The 19,905-nt window shown below is 34.9% G+C and overlaps 1 protein-coding gene across 8 annotated transcripts in view; it reads left to right on the forward strand.

The window, feature by feature from the left end:
* ST18 (ST18 C2H2C-type zinc finger transcription factor) overlaps nucleotides 1–19,905 on the forward strand; it is a 211,579-nt gene that overhangs the window by 133,512 nt on the left and 58,162 nt on the right. For 7 of the 8 annotated variants that reach the window (XM_083823763.1, XM_083823762.1, XM_083823766.1 and 4 more), the window contains 3 exons: nucleotides 110–164; nucleotides 2,032–2,062; nucleotides 17,903–18,093. In XM_083823763.1, coding sequence (XP_083679889.1) covers nucleotides 110–164; nucleotides 2,032–2,062; nucleotides 17,903–18,093 — 277 coding nt within the window. The remainder of the gene's footprint in view (nucleotides 1–109; nucleotides 165–2,031; nucleotides 2,063–17,902; nucleotides 18,094–19,905) is intronic. The other variant, XM_083823768.1, reaches the window with a different exon arrangement.

Genomic DNA, 19,905 nt, shown 5'->3' on the forward strand with positions numbered 1-19,905 from the left:
TCTTTCTATTACTGTATACACTTTGGAAATGTGGAAAAAAAAAAAACATTTGAGACTTTTTTCTCAATGGCAAAAGGAATGAATTAAAAACTTTGTGTTAATATTACAGATGGATGCAGATGGGGAAAATAAAAAGCTGCGCACACGCTCAAAAGGAACCAAGGGTGAGTTAGCAAGCAAGTTCCACGACCCTGTGCCCAGCACACCATGAAATATGATAGTTCCTGTGCACAGTCCCTAATGTGCAGTAAGAGAGTGTGTAGCTTCCTTAGGGTTGCTTTTTTAATCAAGGCAGGACACAGACTGCTGGCATTAAGAGGCACAATGTTATTAGCTATGGCTTAAAGAAAAGCAGAAAAAAATCTGCTGTCTGATATTTACTTTGAACTATTTCTCAAAAAAAAAAAAATATGCTTTTTATTATACAAACAAAGATTTTATTTAGGGACATCTTTCCTTAGCTAGACAATATTGAATGGATTCTTTCAAAATAACGTACCAAATTTTGTCTAGGCCACCTGAGTGTTTTTCTGCCTACTGCCATTAATTATCAGTAAATTACCTGCATAAATGGTCCAGAAGTAAAGTTACTTTAATCAAAAGTCACAGGTGTATGCAACAGAGGAGAACCCTGTGTTTTTTTAAAGTACTTGTGCTTGTGTTTGATTTTGCAAAGTTATGACATAGTTTCATTTCCCAGCTATTCCTCTTTTTGTAAAGAACAGATGGAAATGTAGTCCTGAGAGAAAAACAAGCCCTTAATGATCTCAACATCTGGAAAACATGATTGACTAGCAATACAACCCTTTCAGGAAAATAACTTTTTATTTTAATTCATAACACTTTTTGTGACTCTTGATAATGAAAAATGGAGATACGTTAAAATAAATGACAAAGTTTTGTCTTCCCTGCAAACATTTTTGCTTATGACTATTTTCAGAGGTGCAAAACGCCCATCTTTCGATCTGATTTTAATGGGAATTGTGCACTCTCAGGATTGTAGGGAAAAAAAATAAAAAAGACTAGTTTGATTCATTGTCACAACTCAGTAGATCTGGGTTATTAATATTGTGCCTTCAGCTTCGAGTTGTGGTCAGAATGAAAAATTAAAGTACAGTTTGGCTTAATTGTCTAGTCTCAAATGACCAAAGGGGTGAAAAATGTTAGACTTCACTAACAAAAAGGCAGAGAGAAAACAAGTAGGGATGCTACCCACTGCCCACATAAAAACAAAAGACATAAGCATATCATGTCTTTGAAACATCCTTCAGTAATATAAGTAATGTAAAATGCATATATACGTCAAGAGTATAAGAACAGAGAACTTGCTACTGAATAGGAAAAACATTGATTAGGGAAGTTCCTCACACCTCAGCATTAGTGCATATCTTCTCATTTAAAAGAGTCTATTTTAGCTAATAGACTTCAATCAAATTTAATAGGGAATTTACCATTCATATTCTTTTCATTTAAAATGCTAATTACGTATTTTTAAAACTTATGAATTTTCTTTCTTTATATTTTTATACACACATCCATACATGTATATGAATTAATAGATCAGGAACATTTTCTTAGAAGCAAAACAATAAAAATTGCCTGTGCAACATGAGTAAGCCTTAGAACCACCTGTTGGTTTTGTCAATATGCTGTATACCCTTGCATGGGCAGGTATTTGTAAACACCAGCCTTCACCAATCCCAAATTGAATTAAAGTTTGGAAGAAGTCAAGACTTTTTACACTTTCAACAAACACAAGTGCCTTTTTTTCTATTTAGTTTTTCTTATTATTTTTCTATTTTTTCCAATGAAGACCATCCTCCAGGTTTTTTGTGTCCTAAAATAACTATGAGAATTATTTGTTCAGTCAACGCTTGCCACTAGTAGCTACAATCCTCTGGTTAGCACGAAATAATCACCTGTGTTTTGATAGCCATTCCTCTGTCATCAGATAGGCAGGTGCAAGGCTGAAGAAAGCACAAGTCTGGAAGTGTAAACTAATTTATTCTTTCCTTCTGCTTTTATTAACAGTTCAAGTGGACTCTATAGCTCAAGAGCTCAGGTAAGAACTCATGTCATTTATTTTTTAGTTTTATTTTCTGATTATATCAATAAATTCATACTGAGGGTATTACTATTTAGTAGAAAATCCAGCAAATGCTGCAATATGCAGAGATTTAGCATGGCTCTGACAAAGGAAACTTGAAGCAGATTCACTTTTTAAATATAACAACAATAAAAGTAAAAAGGTTAGCAGTAATTATGTAAACATAATTAAAAATAACGCAATAAAAATAATGTTCAGGATTCTGGTATGTTGTCTTTATCTGCAGCCTGTATCAGGGCACACAATAAAAAAGTAGGTTTCTGATCAGTGATAAATATTATAACATTTTAATATCTCAACATTCTAAGAGACATTAGTCTTTATATCGTTTTGTTAGATGACTTTTGTAAAATTGATAGCCTCTGTAAATTACTGTAAATTCTAAATGCACAAATTACTAATTTTTCATCAAGTACTTGCTGAGTTTCTACATTTTCCTGAAGTAGAAGTAAGTAGTTTTCAAATTTGTGTAAAGCGTGACATTTCAGTCAAAAACAAATTCTTCAAGGATATATCATCAATAATCTAGTAAAATTTTTATATTACTATTTTAATTTTATTAATATTTACATCAGTTCCCAGTAGCTGTTCCACAAGTCTAGGATAAAATTATGGAAAGACTGCTATATTGTTGGCACCAAATCTTCAACAAAGAACATGTACGATCAAATTCCAGTTTTCACTAGGACAAGTTCACTCTTATATCAAGTTCACTCACATATCCCCCTCAGAAAATATTTACAGGTAAATCCTGAATTATTCATCCAAATCACAAATTCTGCAATATAAATCCTGAAAACATTTTTACAATAACCGTTAGGAGTTTTGCTTAAATTAACTTCTTATACTCAGTCTTCTTCATCACATCCTAGTGAGCTGCTCTAAGCATAGCAGGCATCTGAAGTATGTGTTTGCGGGCTCATCCATCTAGGGAATAAAAGCAGCAGCATGTAATTTATTTGATCAATCAAAATTCCACTCTCTCTTAATATAGGGCATGAAATATTTATAGGAAGTTATTTGCAGTTAAGACATTATATTTTAGAGTTTTGTTTTATAATAAAACTGAGGAAATTATAAACTTCTTATACATTTTTGACAAACAGAAGTGGAGGCTAACTTTTCAGATAAAATATTCATGGTGAGGCACTCATTCAGCTCTACCCTGAACCTCATTTTTCTGTACAGCTTCAGTTTTCTGAGATTTAGTGCTTCTCCTTTTTCCTCTGTGCATCCCTAATTTATGCACCAGAAGGATGCATTAATCCAAAGAGGCAGTCATCCAAAAATGAGGATGGTCCATGTGTTCCTCAGAGAAAAATGTTTGAAAAATAGAGGATGTGCAAGTTTCTGCAACATCAGGGAAGATGTAGTTTATGCATTATCAATTATTATAGGTTTTCCCAAGCAATTTTGCTTTCCCTGTTAAATACATGCTATTTTAGGAAATACAGTGTCACAGATTACTTTTTCTAGCAGAGGTGTGTAGTACATCTGTAAAGAAACACACATTTGTTTAAAACACTGAACTAAACACTAAACAGAAAAAAAAAAAATCTAGTCCCTAACTTGGTGTTTGTGATTTCTACTATACAAAAATTCATATTGGGTATTTCAGCAGTCAAATGCTTTACTGACATGCAGGTCAGGTGATCAACTTTTGTGAATTTATTTATTTCTGTGTGAAAAATAACAGCTAGAGACACAGGGGCTTCCTTTTGAAAATGTAGCCTAACGTATTCATTTTACTCACACCCATATTACTATGGAAGAACTATTGAACATTCCTCAAGAATTAAAGAATGAAAAAGTCTATTGTGTTCCCTGGATACAGATATTGGAGCCACTGTCTTCTCTGACCAAGGTTCTAAATGCTGTGTTGGCTGACAAGTTTAAATCCATGCTTAATTAATTTCCCCTTTTCCCCTGGCTTAGCCTATCTGACAAAGCACTTTTGCACTCCTTATTGAGTTTCTGTTACAAAGTGCCTTGGGATACTTACACATGAAAAGCACTACATAAGCTTACATGCTCATATTGTATTATTATTAGTTTTGTAACATTGATTGGTTCTAGAGTATTTGTTAGCCTTTCTTATTCTTCAAGTTGTTTCACAAAAGTAGAAAATGTAACAAATAAAAAGCAAAATAAAGAGTTGCAAACGCCAAAAATACATGAAAGTTTCTCTCATAAATTTCTAGGGTTGCATCCTTGCTTAATGGAATTAAAAGCCAAAAATAAAATAAATAAATAAATAAATAAATAAATAAATAAATAAATAAATAAAATCTATTGATTTCAAGAAAGCCAAGATTTCACAAAGAAGTCTGGCTAATAGTTTTGCTATTATCCATCTTTTCCTGAGAAATAGTACTTAGAAATTAAATTTTAAGGAAAACATCACTTTAAGGGCCAAAGTATTTTTTTTTTTTATTTGCTTATTTGTTTTCTGTCGAGTAAAATAACTAAAAGTTCTCTTGCACTATACTTTTTTAGAACATTGTACTTTTCTACCAGCTACTGACCACCTATACACAACATTTTCTTCCAATACCTAAAGGGGGCCTACAAGAAACCTGGAGAGTAACTCTTTATCAGGAAGCGTAGTAATAGGACAAGGAGTAATGGTTTAAAGCTAAACAAAAACAAACAAACAAACAAAAAAACAAAAAAGGTAGAATTAGATTAGATATAATGAATAAATTCTTTAGTCAGAGGGTGGTGAGGCACTGGAACAGGTTGCCCAGTGAATTTGTGGATGTCGCATCCCTGGAAGTGTTCAAGGCCGGGTTGGATGGGGCTCTGGGCAAACTGATCTAGCGGGAAGTGTCCCTACCCTGAAGGGAGGGTTGAAATTAGATGATCTTTAAGGTCCCTTCCAATCCAAATATTTTATATGATTCTATGATCACTCCTATTTAATGCCAAACTTACATTGATTTTATGTTATTATATGCTTTGAAGAATTTCAAATTTAAAACCCATATAATTTTCATCACACACATATATATTATTAATATTGTTGTTATTAGTTCATAAGATTTTTTATTGTATCTACTGTATATTCTGTAGTGTTGAAGCATAGTATGCTGAACTCAGAAGATATTAATAACCCTTCAATACAAAACTGTTTCTCCTTTCAGCCTTAACCATTTACTTACAAACTACATTTTAATTTTTCATACATGAATATACTGCTTTAGTCATTTAGTCAGGTAGCTAAACTGTCCACAGGAAGAGATCAATTTTTTATCATGACCTAAACAAAACAAAACACAATATGTGGTAGAAGTGAGTGCTGAAGCCGGGAGCTTTCTGTCCCATACATTCAAGTTTGAACCTGACATTTTTCAGGCATAACCTCTCTGTTGAACCCCTCTTCTGAAAGAAGCAGAAAGAAGAAGTCTTCTCTTAGATGATTTAGTCATGGACCACTGAAAGGACCAGGATCTTCAGCTGTGTTAAGGATTAGAATGAAAACCAAAGGGAAGTGAGGAATATTGGTGTGATGTATTCTCATTACTGTGTTCTATTTAACAGATGGGATACAGTATGATGAACCATCTGTAGGTTATGGAGTGGCATCTGGGTCAGACCAAGGAAGAGCAAATTGGATTGATCCAAGCATGGGATTACAAAAGCATAGATCAGTTTGTCCAGGTCCATGTCTGAATAGAAAGGGTTCCGTTTCTGAGTTAGATACAGGTGAAAACAAGTCTTTCTGGCTTCTGACACTAATGATTAGTGAAGACTCCACAAGGCACTTATGTTTCAAGTCCTGAAGAATAAAACTGCTTTCTGTTGGCTATTGTTACTTACTTTCTATAGTGCTGGAACTTTTCATCAGAAGGACCATTTCTTTAAAAGTAAGAAAAGATACTTTTTATCTGGAACTCTTGGTTCAGATATTGTGAGACATTTTGGGTATTCAGATTAAAAGGTAAAATGTGGATAAAATAGAGAGATAAGTGTCTTGAATGTTTTAGCAGAGAGGTGGTAGAGCAGAGTTGCCTTGGATGTCTCATTGATAGAAGAAATAACAAGGCACTTCACCCTGTGCTGCTGTCTCTTGATTGGGAGAATGAGAAAGCAGGAAAGAAACCCTGCAGTCCATGGTACTGAAGTATTTCAAAAGGTTTATGTCACTAAAATGTATTCCTCAAATTTAACCAAAATGTTTAAGAGGTATGTCAATATAAATAACAATATTGACAGCATAGTAAAATGTATTTTGCTAACTAAAGTACTTTATATTTAGTACTGGTAGATTATATGTATCCTGCTATATCTGAGCTCTAGTTTCAGACAGCAATGGAATGAAGGTAGAGGTTTTGATGGGGAGAAGATAATTTGGCCACTCAGGAAAAGTTCATAACATGAAAGAAATGGGTTGTGCATTCCTAAATGCATTTAAAAATGAATGATTCAATAGTAACTCTTTTTGCAAGTTTCATAAAATAACAAGGTTTTGGAGAGTTTGTATGAAAAGAAAGCAGTAGCCTGGCAGATGACCTGAGAAAGAGGTGAGCAGTACTTTGCTGATGGAAGGAGAAGTGGGCATATGAAACAGATCACACAAAAAGGCTCAAAACATTCCTCCGTAAGAACTGAGACTGTGATTGTGACATGTAGCTATTACCTTCACAGAACTCTTATCCCAAACAACTGCCTAAAGGTGAGACAATGACTGAGAACGTTATTTGTTCCTAGCCTGCATGTGGAAAACTGTCACATTTGTCCTTTGGGTTTGGCTTCTGCTTCCACAGAAATTTCTCATAGACTCAAGATTTCTGAAAATGACTAGGATAAAGCACATTTGTTCCAATCTTGAATAAGCATAATTGAAGAAGAACTGAGGTGGACTCTTGCATTTCCTGGTGACTCATCTGTCTCTTACTGGCAGAAGGTGTGGGACTGTCCTCACAGTCCTTATTTTGCTTTACTGAAATAAAATGTGTCCCTGAGTCCGAGTAGGCTTAGAAAATTCTAAATGAAGATGGTCAATTTCCATAGAGTTATGTCAACTGCAAGGGTATTTATCCTGATTTTGTTTCAGATATTGTGCAGAGAAGTTTGAGCTTGACAAAAATGTTGGGTTTTTGTTTGTTTGTTTGTTTGTTTTCTTTTCAGTTTAATATTAGGTGTTGATAGGTACATTCCCAGCTCTCTTCTCCAGTGTCCTCTATGACTATAAATGTCTGGGACAGAGTTGTGTCAAGTTGTCATTCAAATATTTCTCTATGATACATTAATATTAGGCATTTCATCTGAGACAAAGATCTGTATCATGCTGGTTTTATTGATAGCTGATTTTCAATTAAACAATAAACATATATCTTAATATCCTCTATTCCCAGGATTTAGTACCAGAATTATACGTTAACAGTATCTATTGTTTGCTCTCTAGTTTGGAAAAGAAACTTATCTGCCCTAGCTGTTGTGGATATTGAAATGGTTATGGGTCTTTGAAAACATTAACCTCTGCTTCTTATTCTATGACTTCTGATATAATCAAAGTTGTCATGATGCCATCAATCATATTTTCTAAAATTCTCAAATTTTGTTTATTTCTTTTTCTTTTATGATGACACTGTTAGGTTCTTAACAGATTCAGACTAGCATGCTAGTCAGTACTTTCCTCAAATAATCTGTGGAAATCTATGTTTTTTATTAAGGAAAAATATTTTGAAATTGATGTTTGATAGAAAATATTGAACAGCAAGCATTAGCAAAAACTGAACAATCAGTACATGTTACTGATTGTGAGGCAAAGGCAAGTGTATGGTGGTCACAGAACCAAAAAAATAATAGTGTTTAAATTCACCTAACCTTATGCCTGTATCTTATACGTCAATCACTCTCAACTAATAAGACTTCATTGGACTGTCATGTCTAATATCATTCCACGTTTCCTTCCTCATCTTCTAGTCCCACTTTAAGAAGCCTCAAATTGTGAAATCTATAGTGCTGTCCTTTTTCTTTTCCCTTTCCTCTCCTTCTCCTCTACTCTTCCTTTCCCAGTGCTCTGATGAGCTGAGGGACCTCAGACTTTTTGCCTTTTTTGCAGCCCCATGTGGTTTTATACTTCAGAAACAGGTTATTCTTTCAGTACTGTTAAACCATATTACTAAAACATTAAACAAGAAAAAATAAATAAACACAGAAAGAAATTCAAAATTAAAATATTTTCCACCTCAGATTTTCTGCTTTCAAATGTTCAGGTAAGTGGGTTGTGGCTTGCATATAATTATGGAAGTGGTGTATAATGAACATCAAATAAAAGATTTTTTTCTTTGAAATATCATTCTTTAAATGAAATTGCAAGATGTAATAGAAAATGCATTGTAAAAAAATATCCTTGTTTCAATACAGAGAAGTAATCTGATATGGTTTGAGGTGAGCCCAAGTAATGACTGTAACATGTTGCAAGTAACCCTGAGGTTGTTAGTTATCTGACTTTACTATTTAGTGAACTGTTCTGACTAACCATTAAGAGAGCTAAAATAGGAACTCTATCTTATAATGCTTTTGATATACCAATGGTTGGAGTTGTTAATTACAATGAATGGTAAGTACTGTAGATATTAAAATCTTTTGATAAATATACTGTGACCTCTACCTTTTCCCCATGGATTTATTTAGAACATTTAAAATTAACATTTCATGTTTTGATTTCTACTTTTTTTTGTGTGTGTGTGACTTGAATAGGTTTTCCAATGACAAATGCATTAGATAGGTTTCTAGCATAGAAACTCATTTATTATACAAACTCATAGACCTCATTTAATGTCTACTATGTCCATTTCTAGCCAACACCTGTATTCTCAGTGTCTCTTTTCTCACACCAATATGGCATTTTATTTGGTTTTGCTTTTGCTGTGTTTCTTCTTAAAGTCTCATTTTAATATAAAAACTACAATAATTAGTTTCAGTATGGTTTTTTTTCTGAAATTGTTAGTTTTATAATATATGGCAAGTCTACATCACTTTAATTGTGGCTGTCAAACTGATAGTTTTTTTGCATTTTTTTTCTACCTGAGAGCTTGTTGCATCTTACAATGTTCCTTACCTTGAACTAAAGCTTTTACGTTATTTAATGTAGTCCAGGAGTTATCTTCTCCATCACTACTTTGGTGTTCAAGAGCACACAGTAAATGTTACCCATACACATGAGTTTACAGTTGTGTATGCCCTAATGCCTTCTGCTGAGTGACAGAATATATCAGAACATTATAGACCCAAAAGATTGTTTCCTGTTATGGAAGATCTTTTTGGATGACCACAAGCCATATAAAGATTGAAAACCAACCACTGATTTCTGTCTCATATATATCTCAATCATTAATTAAATATTATGGCTGGCTGAATTGCTCTGTCTGACTGACATCAAGGGCAGATTCAGCCAAGAAAATGCAAACTGAAACAGACTGTACAGGCAGAAGATAGAAAAGAAAGGAAGGTAATACAGCCATGGGACCTCCTTCTGCATTAAAGGAAGGTACTAGTATCTGCAATTAATTGCTTATGGCCCCATTGTCTGCTGTCAAAAAATAAATAAAAATAAAAATAATAAATAAATAAATAAAAGGCTTATTTTCTATTTTCTTTTACATCTTCTTTAACCAGACTGTAGATACATGCTTGCTTTCTAATGAAGACTTTACTGGGGTTATCAGGGTGATCACTCACATGTAAGACTTTCTGGATCCAAAAGTTGAGAGCATGGTCTGTAGTATTACCTAGAAACTTAAACAGTTCTAAGCCAAATTCTTGGCTTGTGTCCCACTGGAATTTATTGACTTACTGAACCTGAACAGATTGAGTGAGTGAATGAAAAAGAGAGTAGGGAGACTGGATTTGGCCCAACTCTTGGGTATTCATTTTTATCACTGAGATTAGGAACTTCTTGTGTTCCAGGCAATAAAAATTGTTTCCTCTAAACTGGCTTTTACTAAAAATAACTTATCTGTTGTGAAAGGGTCCAAATCTACAACTCTAGCTATATGGAATTCTTGATCAATGAGCTATAGAATAACACCCTAAAGTAGCTATTCATTTCATTAACATAGTATTTAAATTAGAATATTTATATGCACAATTATTAATTCTTACTATTATTATTATTATTTTTTTTGATCTGAATATCCTCATGATCCTACTAGGTTTTAAAAGTAAAACAAGAAACTAAGAAAACAGAATTAGAACCTGTGCTGTTCTCTGAGTTGCCTTTCCTGTGAGGAGAACCATAGTAAACTGTAGATTAAAAAAAACAAGGGGGTGGGGGAGATTAAAGAAAAAAAAAGTGATTTTATGAGTATGATAATTAAGTTTTGAGTTCTTATTATAATCAAAATGTGTCTGTTGCAGACTAAAATCCTTGTCCTCAGGTATCACAGTGACTGAGACATGGGTAGACTTGACCATAATTGCATGCCTTTTCCTATGTTATTGCTGACTTACCATTGCTCCACTCTTTACATGCTTCATTTTATTTGCTCAGTCATTTCACAGTCCAATTGTTCTTTTTGGTCAGGTGGCCTATAACATTTAGTTTACTGTCTGAAGCATCTCCAAGATCAGTACATAATGACTCAATACCATTACCGTTTTCTCCCCAGCCCCTTCTTATGCGGCCTAATAAATCCTCTTTCATGAACAAGGCTGTGGCAGCTTCTTTGTTTTTCTTGTATGTCTTATTAAAATATATATTTTATTTTAAAATCATCAGCCAGCCAGATTTCAGTTATACCATATCTTCTCCACAATATTATCTGCCAGTTCTGTTTCCTTTTTCCTAGCTAAACCTTTCATTTGCGTATATAGACAGATGTTTTAATACCCCCAAGTTGCTGAGGTTATTTTACTCTATGTTAGTGTTCATAAATATGAATTTCCCTTTTATCTTTCTTCCCATCTATACCTCCTGTGCATTCCTTTCATTTTAGTTCAGCCCTGGACTGAACTTTTCACAACTCTGAAATTTTTAAAAAGAGCGTGGCTCAGGTATGCCAGTAACCTTTTCTATTTGTAGAAAGCCCTTTAACCCTGGGATGATTGCTACAGTGCAGAGGAACAAGCCCTGTCCCTTTCACAGATACAACTTGTAAGCCAAGGGTATGGGTTTCTTAAAGACAGAAAGAGGTGAAAAGTGTGTATATATATGTGTATATATACACACACACACATATATATGTTTTGTGTGATATTAATAAATGAGAAACATTCCCATTTTCTTTAATTATCTTTGGGAAAAGACATGCTATAGTTCTGAGCTTCTATCATTGCTTCAGTGACAACAATTAACCAAATGTAAATGGTTAAATGATTAACTTTTTTTTTTTTTTTTTTAATACAGTTTATTGGTTTAAGCTCTGGGAACATCTTAAATGGGAACATTTTAATATTTTAAAATGTTGGTTGAAGAAAATTACTCTTGCCTGATGAATTCTATTCCAAATGATTTTTCAGGAATTCTCAGCTGGAGTATTTTTCTGGTTTAATTCAGTCTTAGATTGTCAGTACACTGTAGCCCATCCTTTGATTACAGTTTTCTCAGTTCCACGTTCTTACTCCTTGAAGTTTTTCAGCTAGTCAGTGTGTTGCCACCTATAACTTGTAAAGCAAGCAGTTGTTTCTGGATATATATAATTTTCCCACACCCCCAAATTCACAAATCTTTCTTACTTTATTTTTTAATTATTTTTAGGTAGATAGAACGGTCATTTCATTTAACCTGTGCTCCAGCATGTTCCACTATTCAGGGAGAAACTCACTGATACACAAAACATCTGTAAGTGCACCATCATATCCCACTTAATAGAGCAAGGCTTGCTCTACCTTCCTCCCCAACTGCTGTCATCCATCTGACGTTGCTGTAATTTACAGTACTTATTTAGGCTTCCTGTTGCAGTAATCAGACAACCTACACTCTGTTTCTTTGGGGTCCAACATTGCAGCTCCTTTCACAAACCTCCAGCATTCTTAGTTGATGCAATCAATAACATCAATGTTTTTTCAACAGACGTGATCAGTCCTAGGAGCAGATCATAGAATCATAGAATGGCTCAGGTTGGATGACCTTAAAGATCATCTAGTTCCAATCCACCTGCCATAGGTAGGGATGCCACCCACTAGATCGTGTTGCCCAGGGTCTCATCTAAACTGGTCTTGAACACCTCCAGAGATGGGGCATCCACAACCTCTCTGGGCAACCTGTCCCAGCACCTCACCACCTTCTGAGTGAAGAATTTCCTCCTAATCTCTAGTCTAAATCTCCCCTCTTTTAGTTTAAAACCATTCCCCCTTTTCCTGTCATTATCAGATTGAGCAAAGAGTCTCTCTCCATCTTTTTTATAAGTCCCTTTTCTGTATTCAGTGCTAGTCATTTATCCCGTTTATCATCAGCTTACAATGAGCTCAGGAGGTTTTTTTTTGTGAGTTTTGGGGATTAGAGACCTGTAGCTATATCCTAAAGCTTTGAAAGCCACTAGACATTTAGTTAGAATCCAGCTCATCTGTTTCTTAGATAACTAGCAGACATAGAAGGGGACCAAGGTGGGGAGACATTCAGAATTTCTGTTCCTTTTCAGTATCTTTACCATCTTAAATTTCTTAGAAGAAAATCTGACCATGACAGACATTTGTAAGATGTTCAGCTGTGAGTGACGTGTCAGTGAATCCTAGAATATCAACTTTTCTCTCCTGCAAGGAAAAAAGTAGTATGTGACTTCCAGAGCATTGCGAGGAATCTGAAAGCATGTGAACAAAACGTGATCCAGGCCTAAAGCAGGTGGCAATATCAGTTACCAGGCTAAATGTACCCCTGATTTTACTAACTATGGCCATTCTTAGATCTGTTATCATGCTTTTCCAACACAAAGTTTGCTGTGAAAAAAAAAAAAAAAGAAAGAAAGAAAAAAAAGTCCACTGGAGGTCTGCTGGAAGCCTTGCCAACAGATCAACAGATGAATGACAAAAATCTTTGCTGGCTACAAAGTGGGTAAAGGTCAGGTTAAAGGTTTGACAAACACGTCACTTAGATGAACCAACTAAAAAAAAAAAAAAGATTGGAATATGGGGATGATAATTTTCAGCAGTAGAAAAAACTGTATATTGGTAGTATTTCTTAAAACCTCTCTCTTCTGAAGCATTGCTTTGTGAAGGGAAGTCAGTGCAATGCCGTATCTGTATACTATCAGTTTCTGCCTCAACACATGAAAGTAGGTCTTAGATTTTAACCTTTTGGATCATGTAACTGACATAAGATTGTTTTTGCTAGCTGAGTCATTGACTGAAAAATAATACTAATAAAAAATCTTCTAATTATAAATAATACTGAAATGATTAATTATTCATAAAATTTAAGTACAGTTAAATTGGAAAAAGTATGCATTGGCTTTGGGCTAATGACAAAAAGAGCTTCGCCTGTTTTATGAGCCTCAGATTACCAAATAACCTTGACAGCTGAATCAGTGTTCCATGACAACAAGCAGACCATTGATAAATAGCAACAAAACTATTAGACGTTGAATTTATGAGACGAGTAATTGAGAAGCTAAATTATAGGTTTACCATTTGACAAACTACAGCTTGACAAATCTGTGCTAACGTACATGTGTGTATGTGTGAATGCACATAAGGAAAAGAGAGAAATAGAAACTTTAAGACAATGATGAACTCAACATGCCATGAATGTTACAAAGGCACAGATATATTCTTTTCGTAGTAGTAAAATTCTCAGTGTCCATTATCAATCATTTTTACTTTTAAGCACTGTAATGTAGAAAAGAAGGGAAATAGGGGAATTGCTTCTAAGTGGTAGACCTTTAAACTGGCTCTTGCAAACTAGTAGATTCCAGTTAGAGTCATAAACAACAGTATAAACAGTCCACACCAAAAGCAAGAATATACTATTCTGGCATTGAAAAATCTCTGTCTGGCCTATGAAGATCAATTTGCATTTCCTAGGAAAGAAGCAACAACTGTTTGATTTTTTTTTTTTCATCCTTCTATGGTAGGTGTCAAGAATGATTTTATGTAAAGTGGCAACTCTTGTATTCGCTTATCTTAAAATGATGGGAACTATAGAGGAAGTCTGGGTCTGTGGTGTTCATGTACAGAAACAGATATGATAAGGATAAGATAATGAGAAACTTTCTAAAATGAGCAATGTGCTTCCAGGCAGATCTGTATGTAGGCCTCCTGTTCTGACACTGATGAAGCAACTTTTGATTTACTGCTGTAAGCTGTAAGCAAAACTGATGCCTGAAATTTGACCAAAACAAAGCTTCAAGTTACTTTTTCTTCAGAAAGTTGCTCCATTGTGATCCAAAAGAATACACAGGGGACTGTGAGGTCATATGAGCAGCCTTAATCAAAGCCGTCTCTGCTCTTGCAAGATCATGGTAGTTATAGCCAAGTGGGATTCTTGTGCTTTCATTTCCCAACACTGGACTGCAGAGAGCAGGCAGCAGTAGTACCCTGTCTTGTCTAGTCTGTGGTTTGCTGATGTCTGTGTTTGTGGCTATCCTTCATAGTTGTGGTGAAACACCAGTGGCTTTAACAGCTGCTGTGCCAACCCACAGGGGTGGGTGGGCTTGTAACATTAAGGTACTAGAAAAAGATTGTACTTAGTGAGTAAGAATACAGCAATCATCTTACTTTCTGATTATGTTTTTCCTTAACTTGACTAGAATATACACAATAGTCAGATAAGTTACATGTTTAATGCTGAAGAGCTAGATGAAGTTCTGTGACCTGTGTTACACCAGAGGGCATACTAGATGATTTAATAGGAAATTCTGTTCTAAAAATCTATTAATTACGCTTGTGTGAGAAACAGCTGTAGTTTTGTCAAAGGGGAATTAAACACTGGAAATTCATCTTGTCCTAAACACTGGTACAGTAGCAACTAGAGGTAAATTTGAAGCTTGACAAATAAATGAGGAAGATTCAAAGGTAAATCTAGTGAAGGTTTTGGTTAATAAAGCAACGGCATGTGAAGTGTTTTCAAACATTTGTCATTTATTCATTTTGCCTGAAACAACATGAATGGTATGAACTGTTGTTCAAATTATGAATTAAGAAACACTTGATTGTACTTTCTTAGAAACAAATTATGCATATTCATCTGCACCACATCCATCTCTGATGTCTGTTGTATGGACATCATTTCCAAGGGGAAATGTTTCTGTTGTGATTCTGACCTTTAATGTGATATTCATGTTATCCTCTATTAATAAACAGAGAAATAATTGAGAAGCCATAGTATTTTCAACTACAGCAGGTGGTTGGTGTCCAGTACTGCTGATGGCCATAACATTTGAGTGTTCAGAATATGAGGAATATCCGCTGTGTTTAAGATACATGTGGTAGAATTTTAACTTCCCCCCCAAACTGCAGATCTTCATATTTCCACATCCTTCATATTTGTAATGATGGTTTGCCAAAAAGGTGCTTAGCCAAAAGTGGATATTTTTTTAAAAACAAAAAGCTCAAGTTAGTCATATGTTTTCATCCAAAACAATCAGAACCTGAGCCAATTTACTGCACATAAGATACCTTGGAAGTATTAATTTGTGCTGTTGAGCTTGCAATATCTGTAACCAATAGGAGTTCTCTGCATACATGGATTTTATTTTATTTTTTCAAATCTTACAGCAAAGTCAGTGAGCCAAATGCAAAATCTAACACCTAAGGGCATCTTGTAGATTTGTAATGCATGCTGGGGGTGCCTAAGGTTGAGAAACCATTGAATGGATTACACAGATTCATATAGGTAGTTTTTTCATCTCTGAGAGCTATAATATGAACACTATAATTCATACTACATAAATTTATTAGAATATTGTGTGTGAGAAAGCAATAACTCCATGCAAAATCACTTACCTAAAAAGTTACTTAAAAAAGGGTATTGAAGGTTCAGGACTCTTTAGTGAGGTATTGTACGAAGTAGCATCTAAATGCCATGCAGATCAGATGCATGGTGGCAAAAGCTTTATTACATATCTGTGGATGCACATTAATATGCAGACCAATACTTGTATCTAGTAAGAGCTGAAAAAAACATATCAGATCTGCTAAAAATATTCTTCATTAAAAAACAGTAATCTCTTCTCATGTCATTCATCCAGAAGTTAGGCATCTAGACTGGCCAAGGCCTTTTCCAGGGGTTAGATCACCCAATTTATCAGGTATATCTAGTTTTTTAGAAGGATCATAGAACCATTGAATATCCCAAGTTGGAAGGGTCCCAAAAGGATCACAAAGTCCATGTCCTGGCTCCACACAGGACCACCCAAAAATTAGGCAATGTATCTGAGAGCATTGTCCAAACACTTCTTGTACCCCAAGAAGCTTGGTGCTGTGACCACTTCCCTAGGGAGCCTATTCCAGGGCTCAGCAGCCCTCTCGGTGAAATTCTTCCTAACATCCAATCTGAACCCTCTGGTGAAACCTCTTTCCAGAGTCTATATAGAGGCCAAAGAAGAGCTAAAATGAGACTCTTATGGCTGAAACTAATGAAATGGAACCAATGCTGATACTGAGACACTCATATTGCAAAATGTTCTGAAGGTACAGTGTCTGTCACATGTTTTCTGTAGTTGAACTGCATGCAGTGTCTAAAAATTGAATTCAAGATTTATGATTGAATTTCCAGCTTATGTCAATACATGGAAACTTAAAGGCCTGGCAAAAGAATGAAAAATATCACCTTTCATCTTCAATATTAGCATGACACAAATTTGTGTTACGTTTTCTGGTCATACACAACAGATGTTTGGTCAAAGTCTGCTTTCTTTTTTCCTCAACACAGTTTTATAATAAACAGCTCTGACATTCTTCTTCCTATAGAAAAGTCAAGGAAGCTTGTTCAAAAATACTAATTAAAAAAAAACAAACTCAGCTTATTCAAAAAAAAAAACCAAAGCAGCACCAAAATTCCTAAGCAGGCACAACCAATAGACCTGTATATAACAAGAAATAGTCATATTCCTAGATGATGTTGCAATTGGGTTAGCCCAGGCAGGTATGGAGCACTGTAGTAAAGAGGGGAGTATTGAATAGCATGAATGGGGCCTGATGATTGCACCAGGTGTAAAAATACAAAAAATAAATTCAACATTAAAAGTATAAATTTATGGTATCCCTCCACCCTGATTCTGTGTGGCTCTTTTTAGTTAATATCAACAATAGTAAAACCGGTTGTTGAATCACATGCTTATCTTAACCTTATCTTAAAGGTATAACTTTATACCAGTTATCAAAACGAATGAGTAAAGCTTCTGTGATCAACAATGCAAAGTATACAAGCAAATATTCATACTGGTGAAAAGATAATGAAGCTAAAGGATTGAGATACTGTAACTGGCAGTGTATTTTTCCCTTTAGCTGTTTCTCTGGGTCATAAGCCCAGCCTATACCTTCGTTCATCTTTTCTTGGGTGTATTTTACTGCATAAAAGAGTTTAGATTAACATATGTTTACATAAGTTTAAGTGTATTGAGTTACAGGCTTTTTTTTGGTTTTGTCTTCCTCTTCATTTCCCTTCCCCCAAAGAGATTTCAGCAATAATGAGAAGAATGGTGTATTTGCCTGTGTCCTGAACCTCAAGTACTTAAACTAGCGTTAAATATCCTCTAAACACAACTTGCTGAAACTGCAAGTGAATTAATATTTTGTTAGTCCTCTCCTGTATACTTGAAATTTAAACTAGAGGATGGTTGTATATTTTTAAACAATTTACCTCTCACTTCTCCCACTTTTGTCTCTATCATTGCCTATTGATCATTGCAGTGCCTACAAATGCTCCATGGCTAAGAAGAGAAAAGCTGAAGAGCAGATTTCAGGCGTACCTGTCAACAAAAGGAAGTCCCTGTTAATGAAGCCCCGCCACTACAGCCCCAGCTTGGAATGCAAAGAAGAAAATGAAGACAGGACAGATTTACAGGAAGATATCAGTGTCCTCAAAAGCAGTTCAACTCCAGGTAGTCATGTAGTGTAGTTCTGCTCAAACCTGTATTCCACAGAAAGGGAACTATGAAACAGTATTTTCAAAAGGATGAAAAATGTGTTTGGCTTGTAACGGAGTTGGAATGGTGCATTTCTGTCTAGATTTAACCATCCAATTACTTTGTACAAACTCTTCCTGGGGTCTAGTAAATGCTTTGTAGGTCTCACAGACAGGCAACTACTGCAGCAGGTCAGATATAGAGCAGCATCTGCTTCTCCGCCAGCTCTGTCAAAAAACAAGGTTATGCCCCCACTGAGAAAAACACATTTATGAAGAGCAGATTTTCATGGGAATATATAGAGGTCTTAGGAGGAAAAAAAAAAAAAAAAAGCTTAGCAAAACATTGTTGACTTTAACATTTAGCAAAGCGATTTCATACATGTGACTGCTACATGTGTTCTGTTTGACATGATTATTAGACAGCACTTCTATACTTGTTATTTCAACTCTGCTAAGCCAAACATGTCCAACAATTTATAGAAACTTCTACAATGTGTATGCTACAATATATGGAGGAGGATGAGAAGACAGAACGATACAGCTATAGTATGTCTTTATGGCTCTTTCTTCGTTATATATATATATATATATATATTCAAGATGACCAAGAAATTTCAAACTAAAATGGATGTTTGGACATTGTATATGTCATCCTGTACAAGTTGATACTCAGGAAATCGAGGAGAAATCCATAGAGTTTATGCATGCATTTTAAAGGGAAAGGTCATCATTCGATGACAAATATCAAGATAAAAACCAAAAATCTGGCACTGGGAAATTACTAATCATAGATACTGTGAAAACAGAATGAATTGTTGGTTATTACAGGAATTTAACAGTAATTTATTTTCTTCTCCCTTTGCCCTGTTCCTTGTACAAATTTCTCAAATATTTTGTAAGGAAAGAGAACTGAGATTAGGAATTTTGACCTTATCCTATTCTAAATAGACTTCCCTTAGAAACAAAATATCCTCACCCCTGCCCTCCTAATTTTATACATATGAGAACTACAAACAGGTAGAAGAAGACAACTGTCTTTCATATTAAAGAGTCAAATCCTGGTTCTATTTTATTCAATGGAGGACTCTGTCTTGTTTTTATATGGTAAAGATTTCAGACAGTTGACACTCATAAGTCTTCTAGGGGTCTCTTCCAGAGATCTGCATCCCATCGGTGTGAAGGCCTAGAAACGAGCTCCCTCTTCAAACAGAGCATTAAATAATAAGGTGATACCCAATGTCTCTCTCTTTTTTTTTTTTTTTTTTTTTTTGGTGTCATTACCAAGCTAAATTAATCAAACAAAAACAATCATGGGTCTCAGTGCCTGTCTAGACTGTAAGGATTATCCTCTAACATCAGAAATCTGAAGGGAAGCCATTTGAGTAAGAATTCTGGTACCTTTCTTTCCTTCTTTTTTTGTTTTTTTTTTTAAGATATTCTTGTATTTATTCACCCTGGTTCCTGGCCATCCAGAGCCACCCTCAGTAATGTGTTTTTCTTTCCCTTATGTCTGTCCTCTTCACAGATTGATAAACTCGCAGAAGGGAAAGCATTTTAATGATTGCACAGGTAGAACTTGTGCCATGTACAGATGAACCTAAGTTATTTATTTATTTATTAAAAGGCAAGTGTTGGCCCAGGTCCATTTATATAAGCGTAGGAGAACCCTATTTACACTCAGCTATTCAGTCACAAGAAAAAAAAATCAGAAAGCTTTATTTGATCCTGATTAGAATTCTCCCAATCTGCTTATGTTGCTGATAATATGAGCTATTCTTTTTGTACT

The sequence above is a fragment of the Anser anser genome (assembly GCF_964211835.1).
Source record: "Anser anser genome assembly, chromosome: 2".
NCBI lineage: Eukaryota > Metazoa > Chordata > Aves > Anseriformes > Anatidae > Anser > Anser anser.